At 43.4% G+C, this 25,836-nt stretch overlaps 2 protein-coding genes across 2 annotated transcripts in view; one reads left to right on the top strand and one right to left on the bottom strand.

The window, feature by feature from the left end:
* The window catches only part of Irbp (Inverted repeat-binding protein), a 29,377-nt gene extending 20,537 nt beyond the window's left edge, over nucleotides 1–8,840 (top strand). Inside the window, exons 12-16 of the mRNA XM_075690022.1 lie at nucleotides 18–219; nucleotides 2,922–2,999; nucleotides 5,547–5,659; nucleotides 6,471–6,560; nucleotides 8,703–8,840. Coding sequence (XP_075546137.1) covers nucleotides 18–219; nucleotides 2,922–2,999; nucleotides 5,547–5,659; nucleotides 6,471–6,560; nucleotides 8,703–8,816 — 597 coding nt within the window. The 3' untranslated portion in view covers nucleotides 8,817–8,840. The remainder of the gene's footprint in view (nucleotides 1–17; nucleotides 220–2,921; nucleotides 3,000–5,546; nucleotides 5,660–6,470; nucleotides 6,561–8,702) is intronic.
* Nucleotides 7,549–23,203, bottom strand: LOC142579630 (peroxisomal trans-2-enoyl-CoA reductase-like). Its single transcript, XM_075690024.1, has 8 exons — nucleotides 22,977–23,203; nucleotides 22,620–22,756; nucleotides 18,061–18,226; nucleotides 16,920–17,001; nucleotides 16,742–16,838; nucleotides 12,972–13,073; nucleotides 12,109–12,223; nucleotides 7,549–8,962 (listed from the first exon to the last, which is right to left on the bottom strand). The coding sequence occupies exons 1-8, from the start codon at nucleotides 23,104–23,106 to the stop codon at nucleotides 8,895–8,897; spliced, it is 897 nt and encodes a 298-aa protein (XP_075546139.1). The 5' UTR covers nucleotides 23,107–23,203; the 3' UTR covers nucleotides 7,549–8,894.
* Between the last annotated feature and the right edge of the window lie 2,633 nt (nucleotides 23,204–25,836).

Here is a 25,836-nt window from a genome sequence, read left to right as displayed (position 1 = left end):
CTCACATTTGCGTGCAGGAGGAGGAACGTGACACACACGGTCTGCAGATGGTTCCACCAGGATTTCATGTGGTACAGCTGCCTTTCAGCGATGACCGCCGTAGGCTACAAGCACTCGAGGAGGGCACAACCAAGGCTTCCCCTGCACTGGTTGCCTTGGCCAAAGAGATGGCAGAAAAGCTGCGTTTCGCCTATCACCCAGACAAGTTCGAAAATCCAGGTGCGGCACACAATGCTTTCTTGGTACTCTTTAAATTATAATATGAATGCTGAAGGCCAGTGAATTTGTGCAGCTGAGGCCACATATCCAGATGTTGTGGTCGTAGATCTGGCCATTGCACTATTTCAAGCAGTTACCTCCCTTCCCCTGCCTCTCACATTTCCCTGGACCTGCAGAACCTTCCATGTGAGCGTGTTTTTCCATGGACATTGAGAGCTTGTCCTTGCCCACAGTTGCCTCCTTATTAGGCTTGCTACATTTGGTAGTGCAAAACTGGACGGAAAATAATCTTGGGTTATATTTGAAACACTATTGCAAGTACAGTCGCCGACCAATAATTCGGATGCGATGGGAACCGCCAGAAAGTCAGAATAATTGGAAGTCTAGAATATCAGATTTGCGAGAAAATAAGTGACTTTATTCCACAAGTGCTCAGAAAAGCTTGTCACCGTGTTACTGCACGCACACATATCCACTTGCCTGTATTTCAACCATTACAATGCTGTCACTACAAATAAACGAAGGTACAATCAGCTTTGAAAGCACAAATGAAAGTACACTCTCTGGTAACATAACAGAAGTCGACCGTACTGCGATAGCCGAATGGTCGCACATTTCTTCACAGTGATCATTGTCGGGCTCGTCCTTTGCTTAATCACCGCCCTTGTCGGTGCAGAAATTTAGGGTGTATTTCTTGCCACTTGAAGCTGCTTGATGATAGTGACTGACTAAAATTCATAATAGCTACCAAAGAAGTAGTCCAGGACCGTGTCACTATTTCAAACATAAATAAGCAAACCCTAGACGCACTGATTTCACACGACAAACCACCCCAAATGCAGCCTTTAGGACTTAGTAACTTGCCTTGACTTGTCCCGTGCTCTGGGCACGGGCGGTCACTACTGAATTGACTAGTCTTCTCTTGTTTTGGTTTTGTAGAAGGCGCTGGCAATACGGCTGACGACCATGGCAACAACGTATTGAAACAAAAATATCACTCCTTCTGCCCAACTTGGTTGCGAAATTAGCACGTGGTCGTGCAGGCAAAGTCTGAACAATGAAACAGCGCACTGTAAGACGTCCGAAATTTCGGTTGGGGAGCTGTCCAAGTACTAATTGAGCGTGTCGAAAGTATCGGTATAAGTATCAGCTGTATAATCTATGTTCCATTCTTCTTCTTCTTTTCTTCATCTTCTTTTATTTAATGCATTAGCATTAGAGCACTCATGCGAATGAACACCCATTTATTGTGTCTTGTTGTGTGGGACAAAAGAGGTGACCTGCCGCAGTGACTTAGCGGTTGTGGTGTTGCGCCGCTAAGCACGAAGTCGTGGGATCAAATCACAGCCACTGCAGCTAGTACATTTCGGTGAGGGCGAAATGCATAAACGCCCATGTTACCGTGTATTGGGGCCACGGTAAGGATCCCCTGCCGGTCAAAATTAATTTGGAGTTCCTGTTACGGCATGCCTCATAATCAAATCATGGTTGTGACGCGAAAAACCCCAGGCGCGCAGGCGCGCAGCAGGTAGAACGCAGCCTCGCACAGTTGGCGCTCGGCCATCAACAGGTGCACTTCGCTCCCGGGAAAGTCCAGACGCATGTCACACATTCCGATAGTGGAATTAATGGCTGCATTTGTGTTCTTTGCATTGTATAGTTAAGAGTAACGATGGACATTGTGCCCACTACGAGTGGCACAAGCGACCCTGTACAAGAGCATCGACGGAGGAATGCCGAGGCTACGCGACAAAAACGTGCAGCCGAAATGGACGAGCAAAGGCAGTGCAATTTGTCAGCGGTAGCAGAGACAAGGCATCGGCAGCCCGCAGTCGGAATTGACGAGGAGTGGCGGGAGCATTTGGAAAGAAGCTGAAGCGAGGTGCCAGAAGCGTACTGCGGAGTCTCGGGAAGAATGACATCACTGTTTGCCCATTGATGCCTTTAATCAGTGTTTGTCTTATCATTTCGCGTAAAACAGGAACGCTCAAAAGCAGCAGAACAATGGAAAACTAATGCTAACACAGTTCTGTCGCGTGAATCCCATTATTCACCCTAATTTTATTTTTAAGTCTTACAGCATTGCATTTCTGCATATGTGGCAAAAGCAATTAAATTTCACCATGCCCCTGGAGTTTGTGGCTTCAGTAAGTCAGCCTGTTCAATTGCTCCTTCACCTAACAGGCCCATTCTGTGATTCCTTTTGCAATTAATCTGATATTCCAGATGTGCTAAACTAAGGTCTGAATCCAACTACGGGTTGGTAAGGCAACATCTTTGAACAAAACAGCGCGAAAGATGGAATGTTGGTTTGCCACTCACCGCGTTTCATCCCTTGCACTGTTTCGCTCAAAGATGTGCCATAGATGTTTCTTATCCATGCTTACAGCATTGGTTAGTTTTTATTTTGTTGTAACCAATTTTGTGTTTCAATACATGTGTTCCTAATTTATGCGTTGTTGCCCCTAATATTGTCTACTCCTTAGCACTTTGTTTTAGCCTATATTCTCTTTATTTCAGATATCACTCCAAGACTTGTTCCGAACAGATCTGGGACCTTTTTTTTTTGTAGTAGTTATTGTTTGTCTTGAAAGCAGTTTCAAACTTTGTTCTGCTATATTAGTAGGCTGTGTTTATCCAAGTGAAATTTCATGCAACATTTTGAGCCTAACATTGCACGTGTGTATGCTTGCCTCTGCTAGAACTGCAAAGCTTTTGGAGCTGTTTGGAAGCCCTGGCTCTCGATCGGGATGATGCGGAACGCCCTGAGGACTACACACGTGAGTCTTACTGCTGTTGCAACTTTAACAATTCCGTGGCAACCAGTAGTGTAGCGCGCATTCTATGACAAGCATTGTTCTAGCACCAAACCCTACACTACCAAAACTATTTTGGGCATTATTTGTTACATACCGTCAGTAGGTAAATCTCCAGTAAGTGTTACAGGATACAGTAAAACCTTGTTCATTCAACCCAACCCTTGTTAATTCGGATAATTTCGATTCACCCTCTAGACCTGGCAAGCATTTCTAACATCAAACTTGTTCATTTGGGTGCCTTTGGCTGCATATTGGTTAACTTAAACGACCCTTGGAACGCGACGAGCATGAAGCGCTGCAAATATGCAATGCAAAAGAGCGAAAGCGGCATTAGTGTTCAACACAGACTAACCGGCAAAGTCTTCGTCACCGTAGTCATGAGTAGGAACTGTATGAGAACATGACACAAGCACGACCACTCAATAAAAACACTTCATCGAGCAGCCATGGCACAGAAGTGACAGGAACTTTGGAACACTGCTGCCTTTATATTGCATTTACTGCATGCCTTCGTAAATGTGTGGTCACCATCCATGATCGTGCCGATAGTGACCATGTATTGGTCTGCAGCAATCATGGCAAGCAGTGGTTTTCTTTTGATACAGTGCAAGCCGCCGAGGATGAAGCACAATTTTACCGCGGCCTGCCCGCTGACACTAAACCTGCATAGCGATGGGCGAACTATCTGTTGCCAACCAGCTCACTGGCAAAAAAAATAATCGGGATGTGCAAGCGATAGTGAAAAGCACATCTTCTCGGATGAAGACACAGGTCTCGTGCCGCGGCCACATTGCAAGGGAAGTTGCGAGGCCCTTGCCACTGGGAGCGCTTGTCAGTCGCAAAATGACAGTAATTGCAGCTTCTGCACCAATTTCGTGTGAAGTTAAAGTGGGAGTTTCAGCTTTATTCACTAAATAAGAACGTGTTTGATGTAGTAAGCATTTGTTTGTTTTCTTAGTACATGTGATAATTTGAAATTCAGTTACTTCAGACATCTTTACCACTACTATGACATCCGAATGAACAAAGTCTGGATAATATTTTACATGGAAAAAATATCACGAGTCCTAAATGTCATATAAAATCCTGAATGTCCTCCTTCCGTGCCTTGAATGAGCAAGGTTCATTCACGCATTTCTGGTAAAAAATGGCCAAGGACAAGCTCACCTCGTGAGCGGTGCTTTGCATTTTCTAGCAATTCCATGGACGCACCTAGTTTTCTCTTGCAGCTTATTCGTTCTTTTTGGTAGAAGGCAGCGCACAAGCCACAGGACCAGCATAAGCTGAAGTGAACTTATTCTATCTGAGGAGGTAAAATGTGTTGGGAACTGGGGTCTTTATGAATAATTTGGCCATTTTTGGTCAGAATTCGGGACGATATACGAACATCATTATAATGAAATGGGACTTAATGAAGTAAATTCCCCTTGAAATCCCCATAGATATCTGTGTATTTATATGTATTTAAAACCTCGTTTTAACAAAGTGAGATTGTTCTACCAATGGATTTAATAAACTAAATTCAGCTCCAAAACCAAAAAACACCTGACTGTTGCGTGCGAATGCATCGCTTTCGGCAGGGTTTGGAACTTGTTTGCCGCAGCATTTCGAAACTCTCGCGTCCCCACGTCAAATATGTCGTCAAAAAACATTGGTCTTTCTCACCACTGCGCATAGCTGCACACCTGCGCACACACTGCAGTTCACTATTGCACATCTCCACTGACCTCTCCCTCTTACACATGCCTGGCCACGAAAGCCACGCCAAGTCGCACGACAGTGCGAAAGATTAGTGTATTCCCTCCTGCGTGGCCCGCCGCGCCAGCGTGCAGCTCGGTGTGGCTTCCGAGATCTCCCTGGCGCAATCAAGGGGGTCACGTGCAAGCCAGCGTGAGTCACGCCATACTGCGCGGCTACATGCAGCGGTGTGAAAGATTAGTGCATTAACTTCTTTCTCTACGGCGCACCGCACAAGCAGCTAAACCTGGCCTCGGAGACCTGCTGGTGAAATCTTGTGCATCACAACCAGGTCGTGCAGGCTGGCAATTGGGCATGGCCTCTGCAATCTTATTGGCCGGGCGAGGCAAGCCGGCACGGCAAAGATCGTTTGCCTCCTCAATCACACAGAGGAGCGCTGTGTCGTGTTCCACATGCTGCTCGACTGTGACGAGACAAGTGGAAAGCAGACGCAAAATACCATCACAATGGAACAGCAGGCAGCTCTCTCAAGGTTGTAGTATAAGGTGCTAAGTCGAGCGTTGCGCACGCTGAAGGTTCTTTTGTTGTTTCATTCAAATTTCATTGCATGTGTAGCCATGCGGTGTTTCCGCGGGCTGCAAGCTGTCTTGTTATTTCCATGTTTACAATTCGGATCTCGGCTCCACCTTCGATTTTGGTATAACGAGGTTCGAGTGCAGTGCAAATTTTTCCTTTGACAGTAACATGTTACGTTAACCCTTTCATTTAGCCCGTTTGGTATATCTACAATAACGCATACTTTGCTACAAGGTCCCAACCATGAGAAGATGAAAGTCAAAGCAGGAGAGGAGATGGAAGCCTTTTTGGAAGCTGCTTTTCCAGATGGCTGCAATGCCACCACTGCAGGATCCAGGAAGCGGGCTGTAAGTGTTTCACATAGTTTATTCTGAGAAACTGAAGGCCACAACCATGGCTTCTTTGCGCGGGCATGTACTACAATTTCTATGACCAACACACACTGTTAGCCCAATTTCTAGGCACCACTTTGGTTTCACCGATGCATTCAGTATGTCGCAGGTGCATTTGTTTGACACTGCCTTGTGCAACCATGAAAAACATGGCAGCACTCTTAAGACACCTGAAATCGCCTGTATAAGTCCACTGAACTGCGCTGTGCCGATGTCCCTCTTTGGTGAAGTGCTTGCTCCGACTCGTGGGTGCGTAATTCATGAAGTTGTAAAGGAGTGTAGCATGAGGCATCTAGAATATTACCACTCGACCATTTATTGAAGTATTGTTGAATGAAATGTGTACTTTTAGCAAATACAGATGAAAGAAGAAAAAGATATGGTCATAGACTTGGGCGCTCACTCAACACTTATTTCACTGAGAAATGATGGCTACCCTTTTGATTTCATTTCCGAGTGAGAGTTGCACACTGTCCAGGTCACCTTGAAATGCGACTGTGCTGAAAAAGCCATAAAAGCAAGAGTGTGTGTTGAGTCCCCCCCCCCCCCTATATTTAAAAAAAAATATTATAAATGCCAACAAGCCTGAAATATTTTAAGTTACCGCAAAATTTTGCTAGCTGCTCGTCAAGAACAATGAGCTAAACCAGTTACTCTGGTAGGCATGGTCAGTGCAGACTTTATAGCTTCGAACATTACAAAGTCCGACTCTTGAAATCTCCTTGTGTTGTTTTAATGTCGACTGTTTCAATCCCTCATCTTGTAGCAAGCTGGAGATGGGAGCGGGGCAAAGAAAGCTCGTACTGAAAATCAAGGCAGCACTGTGGACGTCCGTGAGGAGGCCAAGCGTGGCAAGGTAATGTTGCTGCTCCCTTGATATTTCTGAGCACATGCAGAAAGCTAAGTGGTCTACTCACGTGGAATGTTCAGTAGGGCAAAAATGTTAGTCTGTGCATCAATTTATTTTCCACGCCTTCTGCCGTCTTCAGTGCCCAATGATAACTCGAAACTTTACTACCTTTGTATCACGCAATACAAAGTAGCTTTGCTGCCGCAAAGAAAACAGATTCCCTTACTTTGCACAAATCATGTCCTTGTCAGGCAGCAGCTGGGACGCAGCAATGAAAGAAAGTCGAGATAACCAGGCAGATCATGGAATGTCTGCCTCGGAACATGCGAAGTGCGCAGATTGCTGCTGCTAAAATGTGCGTGAAACATGCACGCCAGTGATTCAGATTCGCGTTGAGGCAGTTTTGTGGCGTGCTCGTATTGGTTAACAAATCACGACGCTAGTTTTCACGCTTACTGTTGTTACTTTCATTTCTGCATGGAGAAATGCAGCGCTGTGGCTATCTATCTCCAATCTCTCGCGTTATGACGATACTAAGATGGTGACACTGCGTCAATGGGAAGCTGTGCTCGCACGATCGGCGGTGCAATAGCATCTCCCAGAGTGCAATTTTCTCAAATTCTGCAGCGAATTTCATTCAGATATTTTGCCATGAAATAAAGGAAGGTCTTAGGATTGCGGGGGGGAAATGTTAGAATAGGAAATTTTGAGAAGAATAATATTCCCATGTTCCGTAATTTCACTATTTTTTTTTACGTCTTTTAGGGCGATATGAATTCTTGCACCTTCCTGAGAAATTTCGATTATAGAGATTCTACTACATATGGAGTAACCTAAGTCAACAATGCTCTGGCATGACAGTAGCACAGCTGTTGTTGCCAACTAATGATCACTGAAAGCAAGTACTGGTTTGTTGGTGGCTTGTAACCAGATATGGAAAACTTGAGTACCAAAAGAAACTTGTGCAGCATGTATAGAATGCAAACTCTGAAAACACACACAACAGCACATTCTTTATTGTAATTTTTTGTACCTAATTTGCAATGAGGTTTATGTTATATACAGTGAACGCACGATAATTCAGATGCAAAAAGAATCTTTGCCAACCGATTTTCCGGACTTTTTGCCATGACCGCAGGTCCAAAACGGCATTAATCGAAGCTGCCACCACTGTCATTTTTATTATCTCGTCACCTAGAACCGGCGCTGTCGCACACAGATACGCTGGCAGCCGTAGCCACCTAGGCCTAAGCAGTAAAAGGCATGCATTCATTTTTTCGGACGTTTTCGCAGCCTCTAGGAAGTCCCAAAAATCAGACGTCAACTGTACCTACAGCAAGTAAGCTGTGCCTGTTCTAGCTTGGTGTGCACAAAAAAAAAGTTTAATGAGCAATAAGGCACCTGTGCAAAATTTACATGTACCAATAGCGAAAAGAATAGCAACCTTCCAGACACGAGAAGGTGTGATGAACACCTCTCCCCAAGCCATTCAAGATTCAGGTAGCTTACCTAGTCATGCATCAGTGGTGATGCAGTCTTTATTCTCTTGCTGCTACTCTTACCAAAACATAGCCAACATCATCTTAGTGTGAAGTGTATAACTGCTGACAAAGATGATGACACATGCTTACATCTTGTCCTGGGTTGTATTATGCAATAGTTTTTCACCAACTATGTACTTCAAAAGAGAATGCCTATTCGTATTGCTAAGATCCCTTTAGTTCACCTACTGGAGCACTCGCAAAGTCACTGTGGATTCAAGATATATTGAACAGCAAAACAGACTGATGGGCTAGTTGGTATTGCATGTGAATAGTTTTTAGCACCAAGAAACACACGACACGAGAGAAGGCACACAGGACATAGTGCTTTGTGCCTTCCCTCATGTCGTGCATTTCTTTGTGCTAAAAACTATTAACATATTGAACAGTCGTAATATCCTGTGCACAAGTATAGCACTGAAGTAGGTGTGTGTTGAATGCCGTGGCTTTGGAGGAAGAAATTGGTGAGTTCCCGCTTTTCACGATCTCTGAAAACTGTCCAGGGCATGCAGAGTTATCAATTGAGCTTCAGATAACTATTTTGCGGTCTTGTTGGAGTTCTGTATGTCCAGGGTCAGCTGTATATGTCAGTGCACTCATTTCGCAGTTGGCCAGCCTCACAGTCAGTGTTCTGAGGGACTTCTGCAAGCAAGAAAGCATCCGCTGCCCATCTAAGAAGGCGGAAATCGTTGATTGCATCAGGAAGCACCTCAATCTCTAGTCCACCACAACCATGCATTTCTGACCCTTAATGTGGATCGAGGGTGATGAGCCACTATTCCAGTGGCCGGAACGATTGCTACTGCTCTGGTGGCACTTTTGTCTCATCCCCGGAACAGCTGTCATGCCTGGGCCATCGGTCATGCTCTGAAAAGAAAATGGACTGCTTCTCTAACACTTTTCGTGCCGTCTCGCAGCAAGGAAAAGAATAAAATATGTAACTAAAGCACATATTGCCTTTCTTTTGAGCCAGTTTTGCGTAATTATCAACAGTGCACTGTTCTTTGCAAGTTAAAGTCAAACCAACATGGCTTATACGACATCCTTCTGTAACCATATTTTCATGCCAGATGTTTTACCAGAGTCTGTTTCCTTTCATCAGTAATCGGAGCTGAAAGAGCATGTGCCAGTCTGACCAAGGAGACACATTAATAGGCATGTACGAGAATATATATCTGAAATGAAGACATATTTAGAAAAAGGGACAATGGCACTTAAAGGGGCCCTGAACCACTTTTCATCAAAGGAGAAATGCATATGAAGTTAAAATAGGCTATTTCAGAAATACTTTGCCACAAAAAGTACTTCAATTCGTCCAACAGAAGTGGAGTTATTGGCAATCAGTGTTCTTGACCGTCACTACCACGTGACAATATGCTAGTCTGACTATGCTACGTGGTAATTCATTGTACGTGGCTTTGTCCTTCACCAGCTTGACCGATGGATAGTAGCCACACCCAACTTGCGCATTTTTGAAGTGCTATCAATTAGTCTGCCAAGGCATCTAACCAGGAGCAGCCAGCAGTGATCGCGCGCTGGCAAGCATGCTTGTGCTCTAACCTTAAGTTTCGTGTGGTTCGAGGCTAGTTGAGCATTAAAAACTAGTTTAAATTAGCGAGACCTGCCAACTACGACACTAAAAAGCAGGGTGGCCAAAGTTTTAATTTCTACACGGGCGGCCGCAGCCAGACGTACGTGAGCAGACGATATCTGAGTTCTTCCGGAAGTAAGTAATTATTATTGAAATTCAAAAGCACATTTTCGTTTACTTCACTCTGTTTATTTAACTTCGTCAATAAATATACACAGTAACAGTACGAAGAAGCGCACTGATCCAAACACTCTTCTTGATTGACGTCAGCTATTGGTCAATAGCAGCCGCATATGGCAATTCGCTTTATTACGAAATAAAGCATCCAGAAGAGAATGAGGAGTAGGCTTCTGTTGAAAAGAGAGCACCTGAGAGAAAAATGACTTCGCGCTCCACTTGCGAGCTTTACATGCCGTTGTTGTGATCGGCCGTTCACCCCGGCTATAACTTCCGGTCACGGCTAGCGCGATTGTGGGGAATGGGCCAACGGCCTCATCAAAATGGTTCCCAAAACGGATGATTTATGGCCAGCACGGGAGTGCCTCGATCAGGAGAGGTTTCGGCAAATGGTGCAAGGATACAGTCCATCACTTGCCATCCGCCCAAATTGGCACATCCACGCCGAGGACAGAGTCAGTGTACGATCCCCCTTCCCCTGTTTGTGCCCAGTGATGTGTGTGTGTTTCCAACAATGCTTCCTTCTGAGGGAAAGGGCAACAGACCTCCGAATTGGTGGGACCTGATGTCATCGGTCTCCTGATGCTGGATTGAGGGAAGTGACTGAACAATGACCACGCAGGGCATAAAAAGAGCAACGGACAGCAGGAGTGATAGGTTGCTACAACTTCTTCGTTCACTTTTTCTGTACTACTTTGAATTTTCTTATACATATGTAAATATAAACGTCTTTGTAAAACATCCTGGATATCGAGCCCAGCCCCACGTTCCCTTACTCCTCCACAAGCTAAGTACATTCCATGTCTTCAAACCCAAAGTCGCAACACCATATACAACAGCAAAACTCGGCTGAGATGTTCACAGCAGTGTGTGCTATCTGCAGACTGTTTTTCACCAAGCTTGAGGAGTGGTTCAGGACCCCTTTAAAGGAATGCTAGACAAATTTTCGCTAGGAAGGGTCCTAGAGTAAATAAGGAACCAGTTCTGTAGAATTACTCTGCGGATATATATGCAGACATTCAATGCAGACAGGAGCTTTGCCAAAGAGTAGGCTGTTTCTACAAGGCCTCTAGAACTTGGCAATAGATATTTCACATTAACTGTGCATTTGGAGATGACATTCCTGTACCATGGGTGCAACGAAAGAGTTGCATTCCTTCTACAACCAGCACACACAGCTTGAAATCAAATGAAGTTCAGTTGAGGTTGTGTGCTTGAAACTATGCTGCCACTTGTCGCATGTTCGGAAGCAACAGCAGTAAGTGTGGTTGTAACTTAGCAGTCTGCACAGTTAAGCGTTGCTCCAAGCTGGAGATTTACTTGTGCTCTGCAATCTTTGGAAATTATGGCTGCATAGCTCAGTTTCAAGTTGCATGGCTAAGCCACAAGGAAGTTATGTTTTCCAGTGGCAACCATGGTATGATGATGTTAATCCTTGGCTAATAAATGGCAGTCCGCTCATGACTTGCAGAGTGAAATTGAGGGAAACACAGGGAAGGCAGGAGATGGAAATTCAACACGATGAGCGAAACGAGAACAAGGTAAAAGCTGGAGCCAATGTTTCGACATTTTTGAAGGTGACATATGCTTTCCTCAGCACAGTATATATATATAGAGGTAGGGTTCTTCTAAAGGGGAGAGGGGGTAAGGTGGGTGGGTGGGTGAGGAAACTACCAAGGTTGTGTTAGCAGCGAGGGTATAGAATGGAAAGAAAGGTGTGCTATTCAACGTCGGCAGAAAAATGTGAGGTAGCGCCGTGTGTCAGCCAGTTGATATGTCACTGTAGGTTCCTTTTTTGGTGGAAGGGGCCTGGATGATGAGGAGATTATCCGCCCTGCTGGAGGGCAGTATCTGCTCCGCTGACCTCCAGTGGAGCAGATAATCTACCCCCTTCGTCCAGGCCCCTTCTACGAAAAGAAGGAACCTACAGTGACACGTCAACCGGCTGACACACGGCGCGACCTCACATTTTTCTGCCGACATTGAATAGCATACCTTTCTTTTTAATTCTGTACCCCTGCCGCGAACACACCCTCGGTCGTTGCCTCGTCCAACCCCTTACCCCTCTCCCCTTTAGAACAACCCTACCTATATGCAATGTGCCGAGAAAAACATATGTCGCCTTGAAAAAGACAAGTCCACTTGTCGAAACATGGGATCCTGCTTTTACCTTATTCTCATTTTTCTCAGAGTGAAATTGGTAGTGACACGCAATGCAAAAGCTCTACTTAGGAGTACTTCTGACCTGGTATTTCTAGTGTGACAGCCGGATAAAACTGGCCAGCTGCGTCCACATTTAGTGTAGCTCCAGACACGTAGCTTGCTCCTGGCGACAGCAGAAAGCAAACTGCTGACGACACCTTTCCCGGAAAAAAAGAGACAATAATAGATTGCATGAGATGATAGAATTGTTGCGGCAGAATGTGTTGCGCACTGGCCGACTTCTACATAAAGTGTACAGTGCACACTGGCAATGGTTCATTTTTTTTTTAATTTAAAATTTGGGTATCAAAGTTGCTACCGTGTAATACCATTTGATACCGCCAAGGCAGTACCGAATGAAAGTAATCTAAGTTTGCAACACTTCCCAAATAACTGAGCAATGCACAGCATATTTTTGGAATGAGGTAGTTACACGCAGCAAAATAAAAAATCTGCATGTCGCCATGTGAACAGCAAATGGCAATCAGACAGTGCCGTTATTAGTAAGTAGTATTTTTCATTCAGACAGCAACATGCAGCGAAACTGTGCTGTGCATCACTGTCTGAATGGCAAATAGCAAAGTGACATGCACCTAAGCCACGTGTCAATTCGCTCTTTGCTGCTTGCTTGGTTATTGCAGACTGTTAACGCAGCACCTGGCAGCCCAATTAGAAACCTCATTAGTGGTGCCAGGTTGTGAGGCCAAGTGCTCCTGTTGGAATTTGCACAGAGAAGTGCACCACCTACAGCATACAATGCTTATGCAACCCACTATTCCTGAAAAATCGGCTTTGCTACCGTAGAAAATCAACTGACTGACATTTATTTTTGTTTCCTTCTTCTCTAAGCATCCTCGGAATTGTGATGAGGAACAAAGCCACCCGATTCGGGTGTTTGGCAGAGACCTCTTGAGTGGTACCAGTTCGTTTGGCAGGAAGTCTTGGCCTTATTAGTTCGAACAAGTCGCCCTGGTAGTTCTTTGCAGCAGACTCTGAATAAATAGTACCCTGTTGTGGGAAAGAAATGACAATAATAAAAATTATGCACATTCCATACGCTGTGGGAATTGGTATAAGCAAAGCATATGGATTCACTCTGCCACTACAGCCAACTAAGCACTAGCACAATGGCGCCCTCAGTATGTCCTTGTTTTTTCGTTATTATGCATACTATGCCCAAACAAATACACAAGGATTGTTTGCACCCATAGCCAGAAGGCTAGGTAGTGTTGGGTCTAATACACGGGTAAGCAGTGTTGGGTAATACACAGGTAATACATGGGTAAGCAGACAAAACAGAAACGGTTGACAAGACTATATATGATAGGAACAAGACAGCAAAGGTTCACACTGGTTTGTGGCCCGGCAAGAATGTCTTAAACGAAAGTGCAAAATTGTTTTTGATTTCTTATATTTCATTCCATATTTGAGCACCATTAAATTCGTTCAGTCCAACCATAAGTATTATGACATGGTGGGTGGTTAAAATTGCGGTGAGTGGCAGCTCTTGTGGTTCTGGTGGGCAGTCTGAAGAGGCCTAAGGGAAATGGGTCATTAGACGCTACAATACTATGTACCACTGCCGCAGTTTTTTTAGTATTTATAGTTTAAAAGTAGCAATCTCAGCTATTTGAATAAAGGCTCTGTTGAGTCAGTGCACTTCACAAAGGTAACATTCCTAATTGCTCATTTTTGTATGCGGACACTGGATCTAGATACATCCTGTAAGCGATACCCCAAGATTCTATTCAGTAGCCAAGCTGGCTGTGAACAAAAGCAAAATAAAGAATACGCAGGACATGGAGACCAATGCACTCACAAGCCTTTCACAATAAGTGACAAGCATAAACAAGTTTTGAACATACACCGTGTGTTTGTCTTTTCCAATTCAAATCTGTTTCAAAGATGATGCCCAGATAATTGAAGCATGACAAGTGTTCCAATCTCGCACTATCTAAACGTATGTTTAACTGGCCATAATTTATTTATTTTCGACTAGAATGAAACACGGTATACTTTTTTTTTTTAATGTTTAGGGTAAGCTGATTCGTGGTAAACCATGTCGATACTTTTGATATTTCCTCCTGTATTTCTATTTCAATTCTTCTGTTGTATCACCAGTAAAGATAAGGGCAGTATGATCAGTTATTAAATGGTATTTTTCATTCATACAGCAACACGCAGCAAAACTGTGCTGTGTGTCACTGTCTGAATGGCAAACAGCAAAATGACAGGCAGCTGAGCATGTATTGAAGGCTCGGAATGATTTAACATTTCAGGAAAGTCATTTCAATGCAAAGAAAGAAAGATTGGTCCAAGGACTGACCCCTGTGAAACACCTAAGTACTGATTGAAAAACAGTTGTACATTTCCTCTAAAACCATAATTATCTAGTTTAATGAATAGAATTAGATGACTGTGTCAAAAGCTTTACATACATCAAGATAAACTACAATGGCAACCGTGTTATTATGGAAAGCTGTATTAAGAAGCTGAGTAAGATTAAGAGTCGCAGTAGATGTAGACCTTTCTGGTCAAAAGCTGTGGTGGTGAGAATTGGTAAAGTATTTCAAAAGGGAGCTTTTAATGTGATTGCCTGCAATTTTCTCAACAATCATATTAAATACGCTTAAAACTGGTATGGGATGGTAGCTTGATAATTCTGACTGATCCCCACCCTTGTAGATTGGAATCACTTTTGCAATCTTAAGTTTACTAGGACAAGTTGCTGTATCTAATGGTTGGGGTTACACAGATGTAGTAAGTGCTAATATATCTATATTGTTTTTTATCAGTTTGACAGTTATTGTGTCAGGCCCAGCTGCTTTGCTTACTTCCAGTTTTTGCACTACTCAGCGGATTTCAGATAAATGGATGTTGTCCATTACAAAACTGTTCGGCACCAGGTTCAGGGACTGTTGACTACCAGAGCTTGTGGTAGCTATGCCACGAGGCACGGACCAATGTTTATGAAATAATTATTGAAATTGCTCACTGTTTTCTGGTCCACTACTTCAAGCAATACAAATGCACTTTAGAGTGAAGCTCAATTGCATCGTGCACAATGTCCCAGATTCTTTTTGTGCTACCTTCTGCCTTTTGTGTTGCCTTCTGTTACATTCAGAACTCCCCCTGCTGTCTACACTCTGGCACCATGGTCCCTGATGATGTTGAACCGTTGCGCTGACCTATCAGTAGCACACCATGCCTTCTCGTCGTCGTGTGACATTGTCGCTCGCACCAACCAATTAACCCACTTCACTATCTGTTTTTCCATCTTATCTTCCTCCTCTTGGTACCTGCCGTGTAGGCTTAGTGGTCACGGCATTGCACTGCTGAAGAGCATGGGGTTGCACGTTCCGATTCCTAACTGTCACGGCCACATTTCAATCGGGGTGAAGTAGAAAAACACTGTGTATACTTAGAGCTAGGTGCATGTTAAGGAAAACCGGGTTGGTCAAAATTAATCCAGAGCACTTCACAAAAGGGTCTCTCATAGCCCCAGTGTTGATTTTGAACGTTAACTGCAGTGAATCAAGTCAATCAAATCAAATCCCTCCTCTTTACCCCGCCCCTCCTCCCGTTCTTACCGCCTGCACCCTCATCTCCACAATCCAATTGGTAACCAATGGTGACACCCCAAATTTGAATAGCATTAAAAATTTGCGGGCCACTACCGAATTAGAGGTAATGTGCAGCTGAACATGACATGAATTTGCACTGAATGCACTTAGCAAGAAACATCCAAATATGATGCCATTAGAACTATCAATGACATTTTCACTTTCCGCTTTTTAAGAATACTCCAATGACTAACAAGGTGGAGGTACACAGGAAAATGGAGAATTGAAGCAATCATCAAGTGGTTGAATAAGCAATGTCTCCGGCTGGAGCCAATGTTTCTACAAGGAGACCTGTCTTTCTCAGTGCCACTGCTGATCACTGATCCCTCCAATCACTAACGGCTACACAAATTTAATGTTTCTGCAACATAAATGGGCAAATAAAAGAGCAAAGTTTAAAGGAGTACTGACATCACATTTTCCACTTTCAATTTTTTTCATGTTTGCGAGTTTTAAATGAAGATCCTGGACTTCAGAACCCCAGAAAACGTACTTGCAAGCCTCCCTAAACAACTGACAGCAAGTGCTTTTCTACAAATCAGTTTTGGTTTCATTTCCCAGGAACGTCATGGGCATACATGCCTTTTGCATATGTCATAACGACATCACACAAAGGGTGGCCGTGGAAAAGCAAGACAACATGACATTTTGGCACTTACTAAAGCTCCACTTGCTTACAGTGGACTGCACAATCAGTGGCAGCATAGCAGGTGACTGAGCAAGCCCCATGAGTGCCAAAACGTTGCAGTGTCCTGCTCCCATGTGGCCATTTTCTGCATCATGACGAATGCACCTCCAGGGAAACAAAACCAAAACTGGTTAATGAAATGGCAATTACAGCAAATTATTCAGGGTGCCCTGAGGCTTGCCAGTACATTTCTGAGAATTTAGAGGTCCAGGAACTTTATTTAATGCAAGAAATTAAAATTAAAAAAGAAAGTCATGTCAGTACTGCTTTAAAACATCGATTAAAGCCACTATTTAACTCTGTATTCACAGCACTAGTGTATTATTCCATGTGGTTTCTAAAAAACAGCATGTCTGCATGCTCACCGGCATAAGTGCATTCACTCTGATTCCATTTGCAGCCCATTCAATTGACAATGAACGGGTTAGGTTCTCCACACCAGCTCTGGCTGCTCCCGAGTGCCTGTCAAAAAGCACACATTTTGCGAACAGAGGTACAATGCATCCCTCAAACTGCCCTAAAGGTCACAAAAGAATGCCTTACGCTGCCATCGGAAATCCGCGAGAGTTTTCCATTACTATGTTCACAATGGCTCCACCGTGCTCCTCCATCCAGTGCTGGTAAGCTGGAAAGCATTGCAGTAAGCTAAAATAAGTGTGCTGGAAATGCAGCGCTGGGAGAAGTCTGCCACTACTGCTGAAGAAGGTATGCACCCCGCTGTTTTATGAAATTCGGGAAAAATTTTCGAAGGATAAAACAAGAAAATCGATGCATCCAGTTTCATGGTTGAACCTTTTGAAGTATTGCGTGCACACACGTACATACCTATGTGTGTGCACATGCGTGACAGAGCGAGATACATGTCTGGCAGCACAGATAAAAACTTCTATATTAGTAGTCCAAAGGTGTGACCACAGGTTTTCATATAGATGCAATTAAAATTTGAAATTGTGAGCAGAAGTCTACCGTATACAGCATGCAATTCTTTTTCTTCCGATGGGTGCAAGAAAGGACAAACATTTGTGAATTCACTTTTCCTGAAAAAGTTAGGTTTGTCACCTTAAAAAGTGTGCTGTGACAAAATTCCTTCTTTTGTTCCTCTCTATGCATCCTTGGAAGGATAAAGGGAACAAAGCAGCCTAATTTGCAAGTGTACCTGTGTACATGTTCTCCAAGCAGCATTAACAATGTGAATATTGAAAGTCACTCTTCCCCCCCCCCCCCCCCCGCGGTTCTTTCTTTTGCACTGGCTTGCATGATTGATTGATTGGGTTTACATCCTGAAGCAATACTGGGGCTTTGAGATAGTGAAGGGCTCTGAATAAATTTTACAATCTAGATTTCTTTACTATGCACATGAATAAGTGTTTTTTGCATTTGAGCATATTGCTTCCATATAAAATGTATAAAATGCGGCCAGCAACCTCGCGCTCGATCCAAATGGCCTTGGCTGGCACAAGCAGCCACAGTTTATGTAAGCTACATGTGCCAAGTTTTTTTTTTTTTTTTTCCCTACAGTCAGCATTTGACTTTATGCCGTTTCCGCTTTCCAGACAAAGTGACAAGGTGAATACACTGGTTCTACCTTATTTTTCACTAACGCGTGCGAGCACAAGCTGCCACAGTTGCTTACGTGAACCTTGTCAGTTCTGACATTGGAGAGACACTTGCAGCTGCTACTTACCCTCCCTGCACATGAGAAATGTTCCAGTTAGGTTAGTCTCGACAACTGCATTCCAGCCCTTGAGTGAAATACTGTCTGCTGTCGACAAGAACTGGCCTCCACTGTTGTTGACAAGAAAGTCAAGGCGGCCATGTTTATCCAGCGTGTGCCGAAAAAGCGCTTTCACCTACCGGGAGAGAGAGAGGTGGCAGACACATCCTCATCATTGGTTCCTCAGCAACTTACACATTACAACTGTTATCCCAGCTTCATCTGAGAGCTAATTTTTAACCGTTGCAACTATGCTAAAGCTAAATGCTACATACAGTACACTGGCAGACTGTTTCTTCTTAACTCTATTTTCATTTCTTTCACAGAAAGAAATGTTAGAATTGGAGAAAATTAAGGCTGAAGTTAGTTTTAAATTTCGAACTGAATGGTAACTCCAATTGCATTAGGGTGACAATGCATATTATACAATATTTTCACATGTACAATACAACCTCGTTATAATAAAGTAGCATCTGACATTAAGGAATCTTCATTATAGCCTATATTTGTTAGAGGCATATTTTTTACATGCTGATATTTTATGCTTAGTTCATTATATCTGAGTTTGTTTATTCGACTGCACTGACACTTCCAAATTGTTAATAGCTTTCAATGTGGAGCTTACCTTCTAATGCAGTGTAATCACCCTTTATCATTAAACATTTAACTAGCTCAGAGCAAACACCGTCTAGAACTATAATGAGGAGCTAGTGTGGAATATTCAAGGTAGTACCACACCCATATTGTTTTTGTGTCCTATCCACCTAGTATGTTGAGTAAGTGTACGTAGAGTAATACCTAAGCTCAAGGTAATGCCACCTTTTATATATATATATATATATATATATATATATATATATATATATATATATATATATATATATATATATATATACACACCCATATTTTGATGAAGTAATATAGTATATATCTGCCTTTAGCATTCAGAGCAAACATGACAATGCTATTCCAAATCTCATTTTATTTTCATGCATACAATAGCATCAGTGTTGTAATTTAGTGACATCCTTGGTAGCTCAGGATAAGGGTTCAGCATTGTGAGTTTTTATTTTTCATAACTTCTGCATACTCTTTTCAGTGCTTACTGGCAAAGTAAATTTTTTAGTGATCTTTAGTTACTTTTTTGTGCAGCTACAAACTAGTTGTATGGGTTTTTTTTTTTTTCCAGCAATTCCACATGACATGGCAAAAGTTTGTAGCCTCAAATAAGTTTAAGCATTGCAGCCTTTCTGATTTTTTAAATTCTTTTAAGCAGTGCAAAACTGCTCTATTTGCAACCAATAAGAACGATAGCGGCAGGGTGGTGCCATTACGAGGAATGTGCAAACACCAACAATCAAGTTTCTAAGTCAAACAAACAAGCAGCGTTCCAATAAGGGACGACAAGCATTGATGTAGCCTCAGCACAAGGATGCCATCATTAGGCATGTACACATCGAAAGTGAGGATCAAGGTCTAAGCACAGAGAACAAGCTGTCATTGACCATTCACAAAAAAAAAATATTAATGCCGAAATTTTGCCTTAATTGCTGTAGCAGTCAATTTAGTACTGTGATATGCACTAATTAAAAGTTCTTTTTAAGTTCTTTCATCAATATTGGCTTAGCAATTTTAAGCTAACTGTGCAAAATATGTCCTTGTTTTATTTATTATATACTGCAGGCCCTAGGCTGGACCAAGCAGGGTAGACAAAGAAAAAAAAAACATAGACAATATCTCGGACAGGTTGCACAATGTGAATATCTGGTGTACTTTTTTAATCTGTTACATTCTGTTATTGTTCTAACAAACAAATTATATATACTTAAACGCATTCAGTCCTTGTGAAGTATGGTGATGGGGAATGCGACCTAGCCTGTCGTGTGTATCTCGTTACTAGAGCTGGCTTGTACTGGTTGAGGTTGACAGCAAGTTTGCTGGGCAGGAGTAGAGATAGAAATTGAATCTGCTGAGATTTTCTGCATAATTAGAGTGGCTCAATAGTGTTCACTCTCATTATATAACATCTAGAAACTAAGGGCCAAGGGAACAGCGGATGAGGATGAGGGGGACAGTAGGAAGAAGGTTGTGATTAACGGCGACATTCTGGAGGACAGCAGCCTGCCTCCTTCCATTATTGCAATGGCGCAGTCGGCAGAATATTAACTGTGTTGTTGTAATAACAAAAAGAGACAGGCCGCCATCCTCGAGAGCTTTGCCGTTAATCTCGCCTTGGGACTTCTCAGTGAAGCTCAGAATTAGTAAAAAATATATCCGACTAGTGGTGTTTTGTGGATTCAACCAAGAACACAGAACCCTGTTTATAGCATACCTTACAAAAGCTATGTGCGGCTAATTTTTTTTGTTAGCAACACGCTACAGAGATGATAAGACCTACCACCAGCATGCTTATAAGCAGCACGCTATGCAATATATGCAGCCGTTTAGAATGAATGTTGCTTATAGTGTATGCTTGTTGTAAACTTGACTACATATTGGCAAAAATAAAATGGACACATTATTTTTTTGAGTTTCCATAACAGCATGCCAAACTTTGAGTTCAAGTGTATCCACCTGCTTTCGTAAATTGCTCATTTCTTCTGCCAGTCTATACTGTAGAAGGACTGAACCATATTTTTGAATGTGTGTGTAATTATGTGCTGCCAATATATCAAAGTCTTAATGCTAATGTATTCCCCAGTGAAGTCAGTTGCAACACATGCTTTGGAAACATTTGGCAAAATGTGAGCACGAGGTGCCAGAAAGCTTTGCTAAAAATGCTGTGGATGGTGGACCACTTAAATTAGTGACAGTGGCAATGCAATAGCTAAAGGCAAAGATGTCACAAAATGTTTTGCAGTGACGTTTGCCGATTTTGATGCACTACCTTGGCATGCACAATTGTGCAGAAAGTGCCTGAAGGGGTAAACCGTATATGACAAAAGAAGAGCAAAATCTGAAAGTTTCCAGTAATCGATCAAAACCTGGGGGCTTCAGCTTTCTTCAAGTTACTTATCACAAGATGTACCATGGTACGGCAATGCCCAATGGCTGGGAAACTTGGCATGTTTTAACCAGCTCCAGCTGTTGGCAAGTTAACAATGCACCAAGTGTAATGTCACGATCTGTGTCTCATAAACACGAACAAATGTTACTAGATAGCTTCATTTTTATTTAATAATTATATTAATAATTTATTGCATGCATTCAGTGAAACAGGTACAAGAATCAGGCCTGCCAAAGCTGCATTGGGCTTGAGTAGCAGTGCCTGGCAGGCTGCAACAAACTGCTTTAGATACAAATCAACAGGACAGGCAAACGAATTGAAACGATTATATAAAATGCTAACAGATGAGAAGGCAAAGAAAGCACAAATTGTAGCAGCTACTATCATAAATTTAAGAAAAACAACTGCAAGAGAAAAAAGGAAGTGCTGATGGAACCTGCATAACAAATGAGGAGTTTCAAAAATAGACAGAAATAAAGAAGAGAAAATTGATAAGACACATATTCGATTTCAATTACTCTTGGTACATTTTGCAAGGCATGAACAAAACTGACAACCCTCTAAACGAAAGAATCTGCAGGGCTAAGGAATAGGTGGTACAAGTACATACAAAACAACACAAACTACCAATAAGAGACAGTCAACATTTCAGTCATTCTTCAAGTACTTTGCTTAGTACGATATCTCGTACTAAGCACAATCTAAAACAGTTAATAATGTCTGTCTATTTTAGTAATTTGGTTCTTTTTACTCGCACCCGCTAAAATGCATGAATAATTGAATTTGTAACCATATCCCATTTTCTTTTTTTCTGTTTATTTGCTTTGCTTAAATTTGAACTTCTTGCACTACCATTTCGTTGTGCTCTGCAGATTCATTCACTGTTAAAGTTGTCCCCGTATGCTTGTTGGTAGAATGTTCAGAGGGAGCGAGGACAGCGCTTACAATGTACCCAGTACACATCTCTTTCCTTTATAGCTTGCGCTTTCTAAGGATACCTGTACACTTTTTTCTAGTTCCGGGTTTCATTGTAGTTCAAGCATGCAGTGTTAACAAATGGTAGCGGACTATTTCCTAAGCCAAAGGCAAGACACGTGAAATATTTTGGGAAGTTGCATATATACAAATTTTGAGTCAGACATTTTAAACTGATCCTTGCAAGTTAAGCTGAACAAGGAAGGCTGCTTCTGGTTCCTGAAGCTCGAGCGTCCCTTAAAACTCTACATTCCGCTGCTTAAATGGTTATTGTTCTTATACTAATATCCGAATTCATTTATGAACAGGCAGTGTTAGTTTAGGAGCCCTTTTTCAAAGTGATATTTTCTGCAACCTTTCATAGCAAAAGTCCGTTAAGATTCAATACTTCTACGCCACTTCGTTGCCGAAAGTGCTTTCAACAACTGATAGTTTTAAGTTAGTTTCCCAGTACAGCTAAAACAAATCTTCCCTTGCTGTTTCGGGTGACCACTGCTAGGCCCTTTGCTATATTCGGGAAACACCGGTAAACTAAAATGTGACTTGCTTGGTCCTCCTTGCGGATATTGCAGGGCACAAACGTTGCACGATCTTTTTCTTGCTCCGGTAGTATCCTTCCTTGAAAATCGGTGACTGCGTTCTTCAGGTTATCTTCGTTTCTCGACGCAATCATCACTGAACATCCTGAAATCGACAGTGAAACGGTCACAGTTCCATCAAGTTTCGTCACTGCAAATTTAACGTGAACTTTGCTGAATCTGCCGAATCAACAAATTTCATGACTGCTGCATTTTCCTCTTCTGTGAAGGCGAGACAATACAACGCATAAAATCAGACAACTTTCTTTCTGGCGTAAGACAGCGTGCCGCAAATCTTACAAAAGGATACAAGTTTTAAAACGAACCTAAGTAAAGAAGCTCCTCTGCAACAGCTTTTCCTATTCCCGTTGCTCCGCCAGTGACGATAGCCACTTTGCCTCTGAAAAGATTCGGCCTGAAAATGCTCCTAACTCTAAGGACACCGTTAGTTGCCATTGCAAAGCTCTCAATCTCTCGCGCACAACTCTTGCCGGACTGACCTGCTGTAAGTTGACAGGCTCGTGCGGCAGTCGAAAACAGCTGATTACAATTTTTTTTTTTCGCTTTAGAACAATGTTGCCATCCGACGGGCAGAAATTCGCTGATCCTAGCGCATTATTGCAAAAACTGCCGTAAGAGAAGTTTTCCGGTTCTCGAAATCGCTTCCGCCGCATTCAATCAGCAAATGCATAACCTCTTTAAGACCCCCATTTTAAATCCAGAGGGAACCGCTCCAAGAGTCATGAATGAACACAACCTATTAGGGCTTTTTTTTTTTTTTTTTAATCTACACTGGCTATACGAGCGTAGGTAGTGTGTCTCCATTTCTTTTACTTGGTTTAGAAAAGTGTGGCTCCGCCCACCTACACGAAGCCATTTTTTATAGTGTTCATGTTGCTCTACAATTGTTTTACTGACGCGGTCCCCCAGTTATAATAACTAATAAGTTGAATAATTAATTAAGACCAATTGTCTAATTAGGCGGAATGCAAAAATAATCTGAGTATCTCCAAGCGACGGCAAACTACATTACCGTGGTTCGATACCGTGGTTCGAGCTACATGGCATTTGCATATTTTTAAAGTTTGGCTCGAGTTACGTGGGACACCCTGTATATTACGGAGCCTCCATTGAACTATAGAGCCTAGAATATATTCTAGGCACTATAAATAATTGAACCCTTTTCTCGGCGCCTCGTGGGCGCCGCCATCTTTGATCACGTGGTGAGGCGTTCATTGCCCAACGTTACTAGATTATTTTCTAGTAGCGATGTTCATTGCCTACCTCAGCTGCGTCCGTGTTTACAATGGATGGGCACGACGCCCGGTGCGGCTCAGCAAACCTCTGTTTCGGCTGATGTCGTAGACGAGGCTAGGTGTACGACACCAAGCTCTGGTTCCAGCTTCAGAAGGCATGTAAGCAATTTCGAGGCTCATTACGCCTTGTCCAAACAGCGTGAGCAGCGTATACGGTGTTTACTAAAAGAGGGGCTAGAAATATATTCCAAGCTCTCCCAACTTTGCGCTTAATAATTAAATCAGGGCACGCCGTGGTTGCTTAGTCGCTATATGTTGGGCTGCTAAGCACGAGGCCGCGGGATCGAATCCCGGTCACGGCGGCCGCATTTCGATGGGTGCGGAATGCGAAAACACAAATGTACGTAGAATTAGGTGCGCGTTAAAGAAGCCCAGGCGGTCCAAATTACCGGAGTCTCGCACTATGACGTGCCTCATAATCAGATCGTGGTTTTGGCACGCAAAACCATACAATTCGATAATTAAATCAATATCGGTGTGTTGGGCTGTTCTTTCTTTATTTGGCAATCACTTTAAATGAATGGGCTGTCATGTTTCTGACTCCGCAAAGTTCTTTGGTGCGGTCACTATATGACTGTTTATTTTCTGTTTATTCACACGCGGCTGTGCTCAGTTACGATAGGTTTGTTCTTGCTGCGCACAAGGCCTGGAATGTAGATTATTTGTGCTTTATAATAGCTTTTACAAAATACGTACTATTGACGTCACTCGTTCACTCAGTGGACTGTCACGAAACGTTCAGCGTCGAACGTTCGTGTGTGACCACCGGCCACACACACACACACTATACACACACACGTGTATAGTCGCCGTCACCCATGTTTAGGCGCATTGATTAAGAGCGAGCCTGTAGCGGCGCGACTATCGTCTCCAAAGCCAGCGCAGAGGGCTCGCGTGCGGTTAGCGCGAGAATGGAACACGCTAGCGCGCTCGACCTCAGCGGGCGCGGTGTCTGCCGCTCCCAAGATCCCGCTGCACCATGGCTGGCTGGCCTAAATAAACCGTGGCTGCGGCGGCTACCTCGTCGCGCCTCCTCCCAAAAAATGGTGACCCGGACGAATGGGCCCAACCATGCCAGCGTCGGCGCACCGACTCTACCAAGCCGAGCGACGTGGCCTCACGCAGTCCGGCAGACGTACCGCGGTTGTAGGGTTTCCGGGAATTCCACATCGACATCCCGGACATCTGATTGATCCAGCCGGACATTCACTTCCTTCTCAACAAGGTTCCAGGCTTCGGCTGCGTTACAGGCTCCGATTCCCCCCCCCCCCCCCCCCGCTCCGACTTATACGATGACTTCCGGGCACCCGTCCTTGCTTATGTCACCGTCGAGCGCTCAGTCACAACCGCTCCCGCTATTTGAACGGTCGCGTCATTCCACGTCTTGCCGTCCCACATGCCCCGCGTGCACCCATGCCGTTCGTCAGCACGCGCCGGCTCCAGCACCGAACCCCTACTCGGTGCGCTAGCCTTTTCGTCATCTCAAAGGCAGCTGCGCGACGACTCTTTCCAAGGAATTCGCTGGGCCAAACGCAAGCGCTTTCAGCTATTCTACGCCCTCGCCGCCCCCCCCCCCCCCCCACCACCACCATCACTTCGCTTTCGTTCCCAGAGATCGCGAATGCAGCGGATATATACACGCTATTTTATTTTCTGCATCAAATAACACAGGGTGCTGCGCTGATAACTTGTGATAGGCGCATTTGCAATCTGCTGTCAGACTGTAACGTTTGGCGGCTAATACAGTTGCGGCATCATGGAAAATACGGGTCGCAAGTAAAAAAACAACTATTTTAATAAAGTTTTAATTAGTGATTCTAGAGGCAATATTGCATTTACAAAATTGAAGCCCGACAGTCATATACGTTGC

The sequence above is a fragment of the Dermacentor variabilis genome, chromosome 4 (genome assembly GCF_050947875.1).
Source record: "Dermacentor variabilis isolate Ectoservices chromosome 4, ASM5094787v1, whole genome shotgun sequence".
NCBI lineage: Eukaryota > Metazoa > Arthropoda > Arachnida > Ixodida > Ixodidae > Dermacentor > Dermacentor variabilis.
Note: the sequence above shows the minus strand (reverse complement) of the source record. Positions and strands in the feature narration are given on the sequence as shown.

Coding starts and splice junctions, on each gene's coding strand:
- LOC142579630 (XM_075690024.1), bottom strand. CDS start 23,106: ATGGCAACTAACGGTGTCCTTAGAGTTAGGAGCATTTTCAGGCCGAAT. Junction 13,074..16,741: donor GAGTGAATGCACTTATGCCG/GTGAGCATGCAG, acceptor TTCCCACAACAG/GGTACTATTTATTCAGAGTC. Junction 12,224..12,971: donor GAACTGGTACCACTCAAGAG/GTCTCTGCCAAA, acceptor TTTCCGGGAAAG/GTGTCGTCAGCAGTTTGCTT.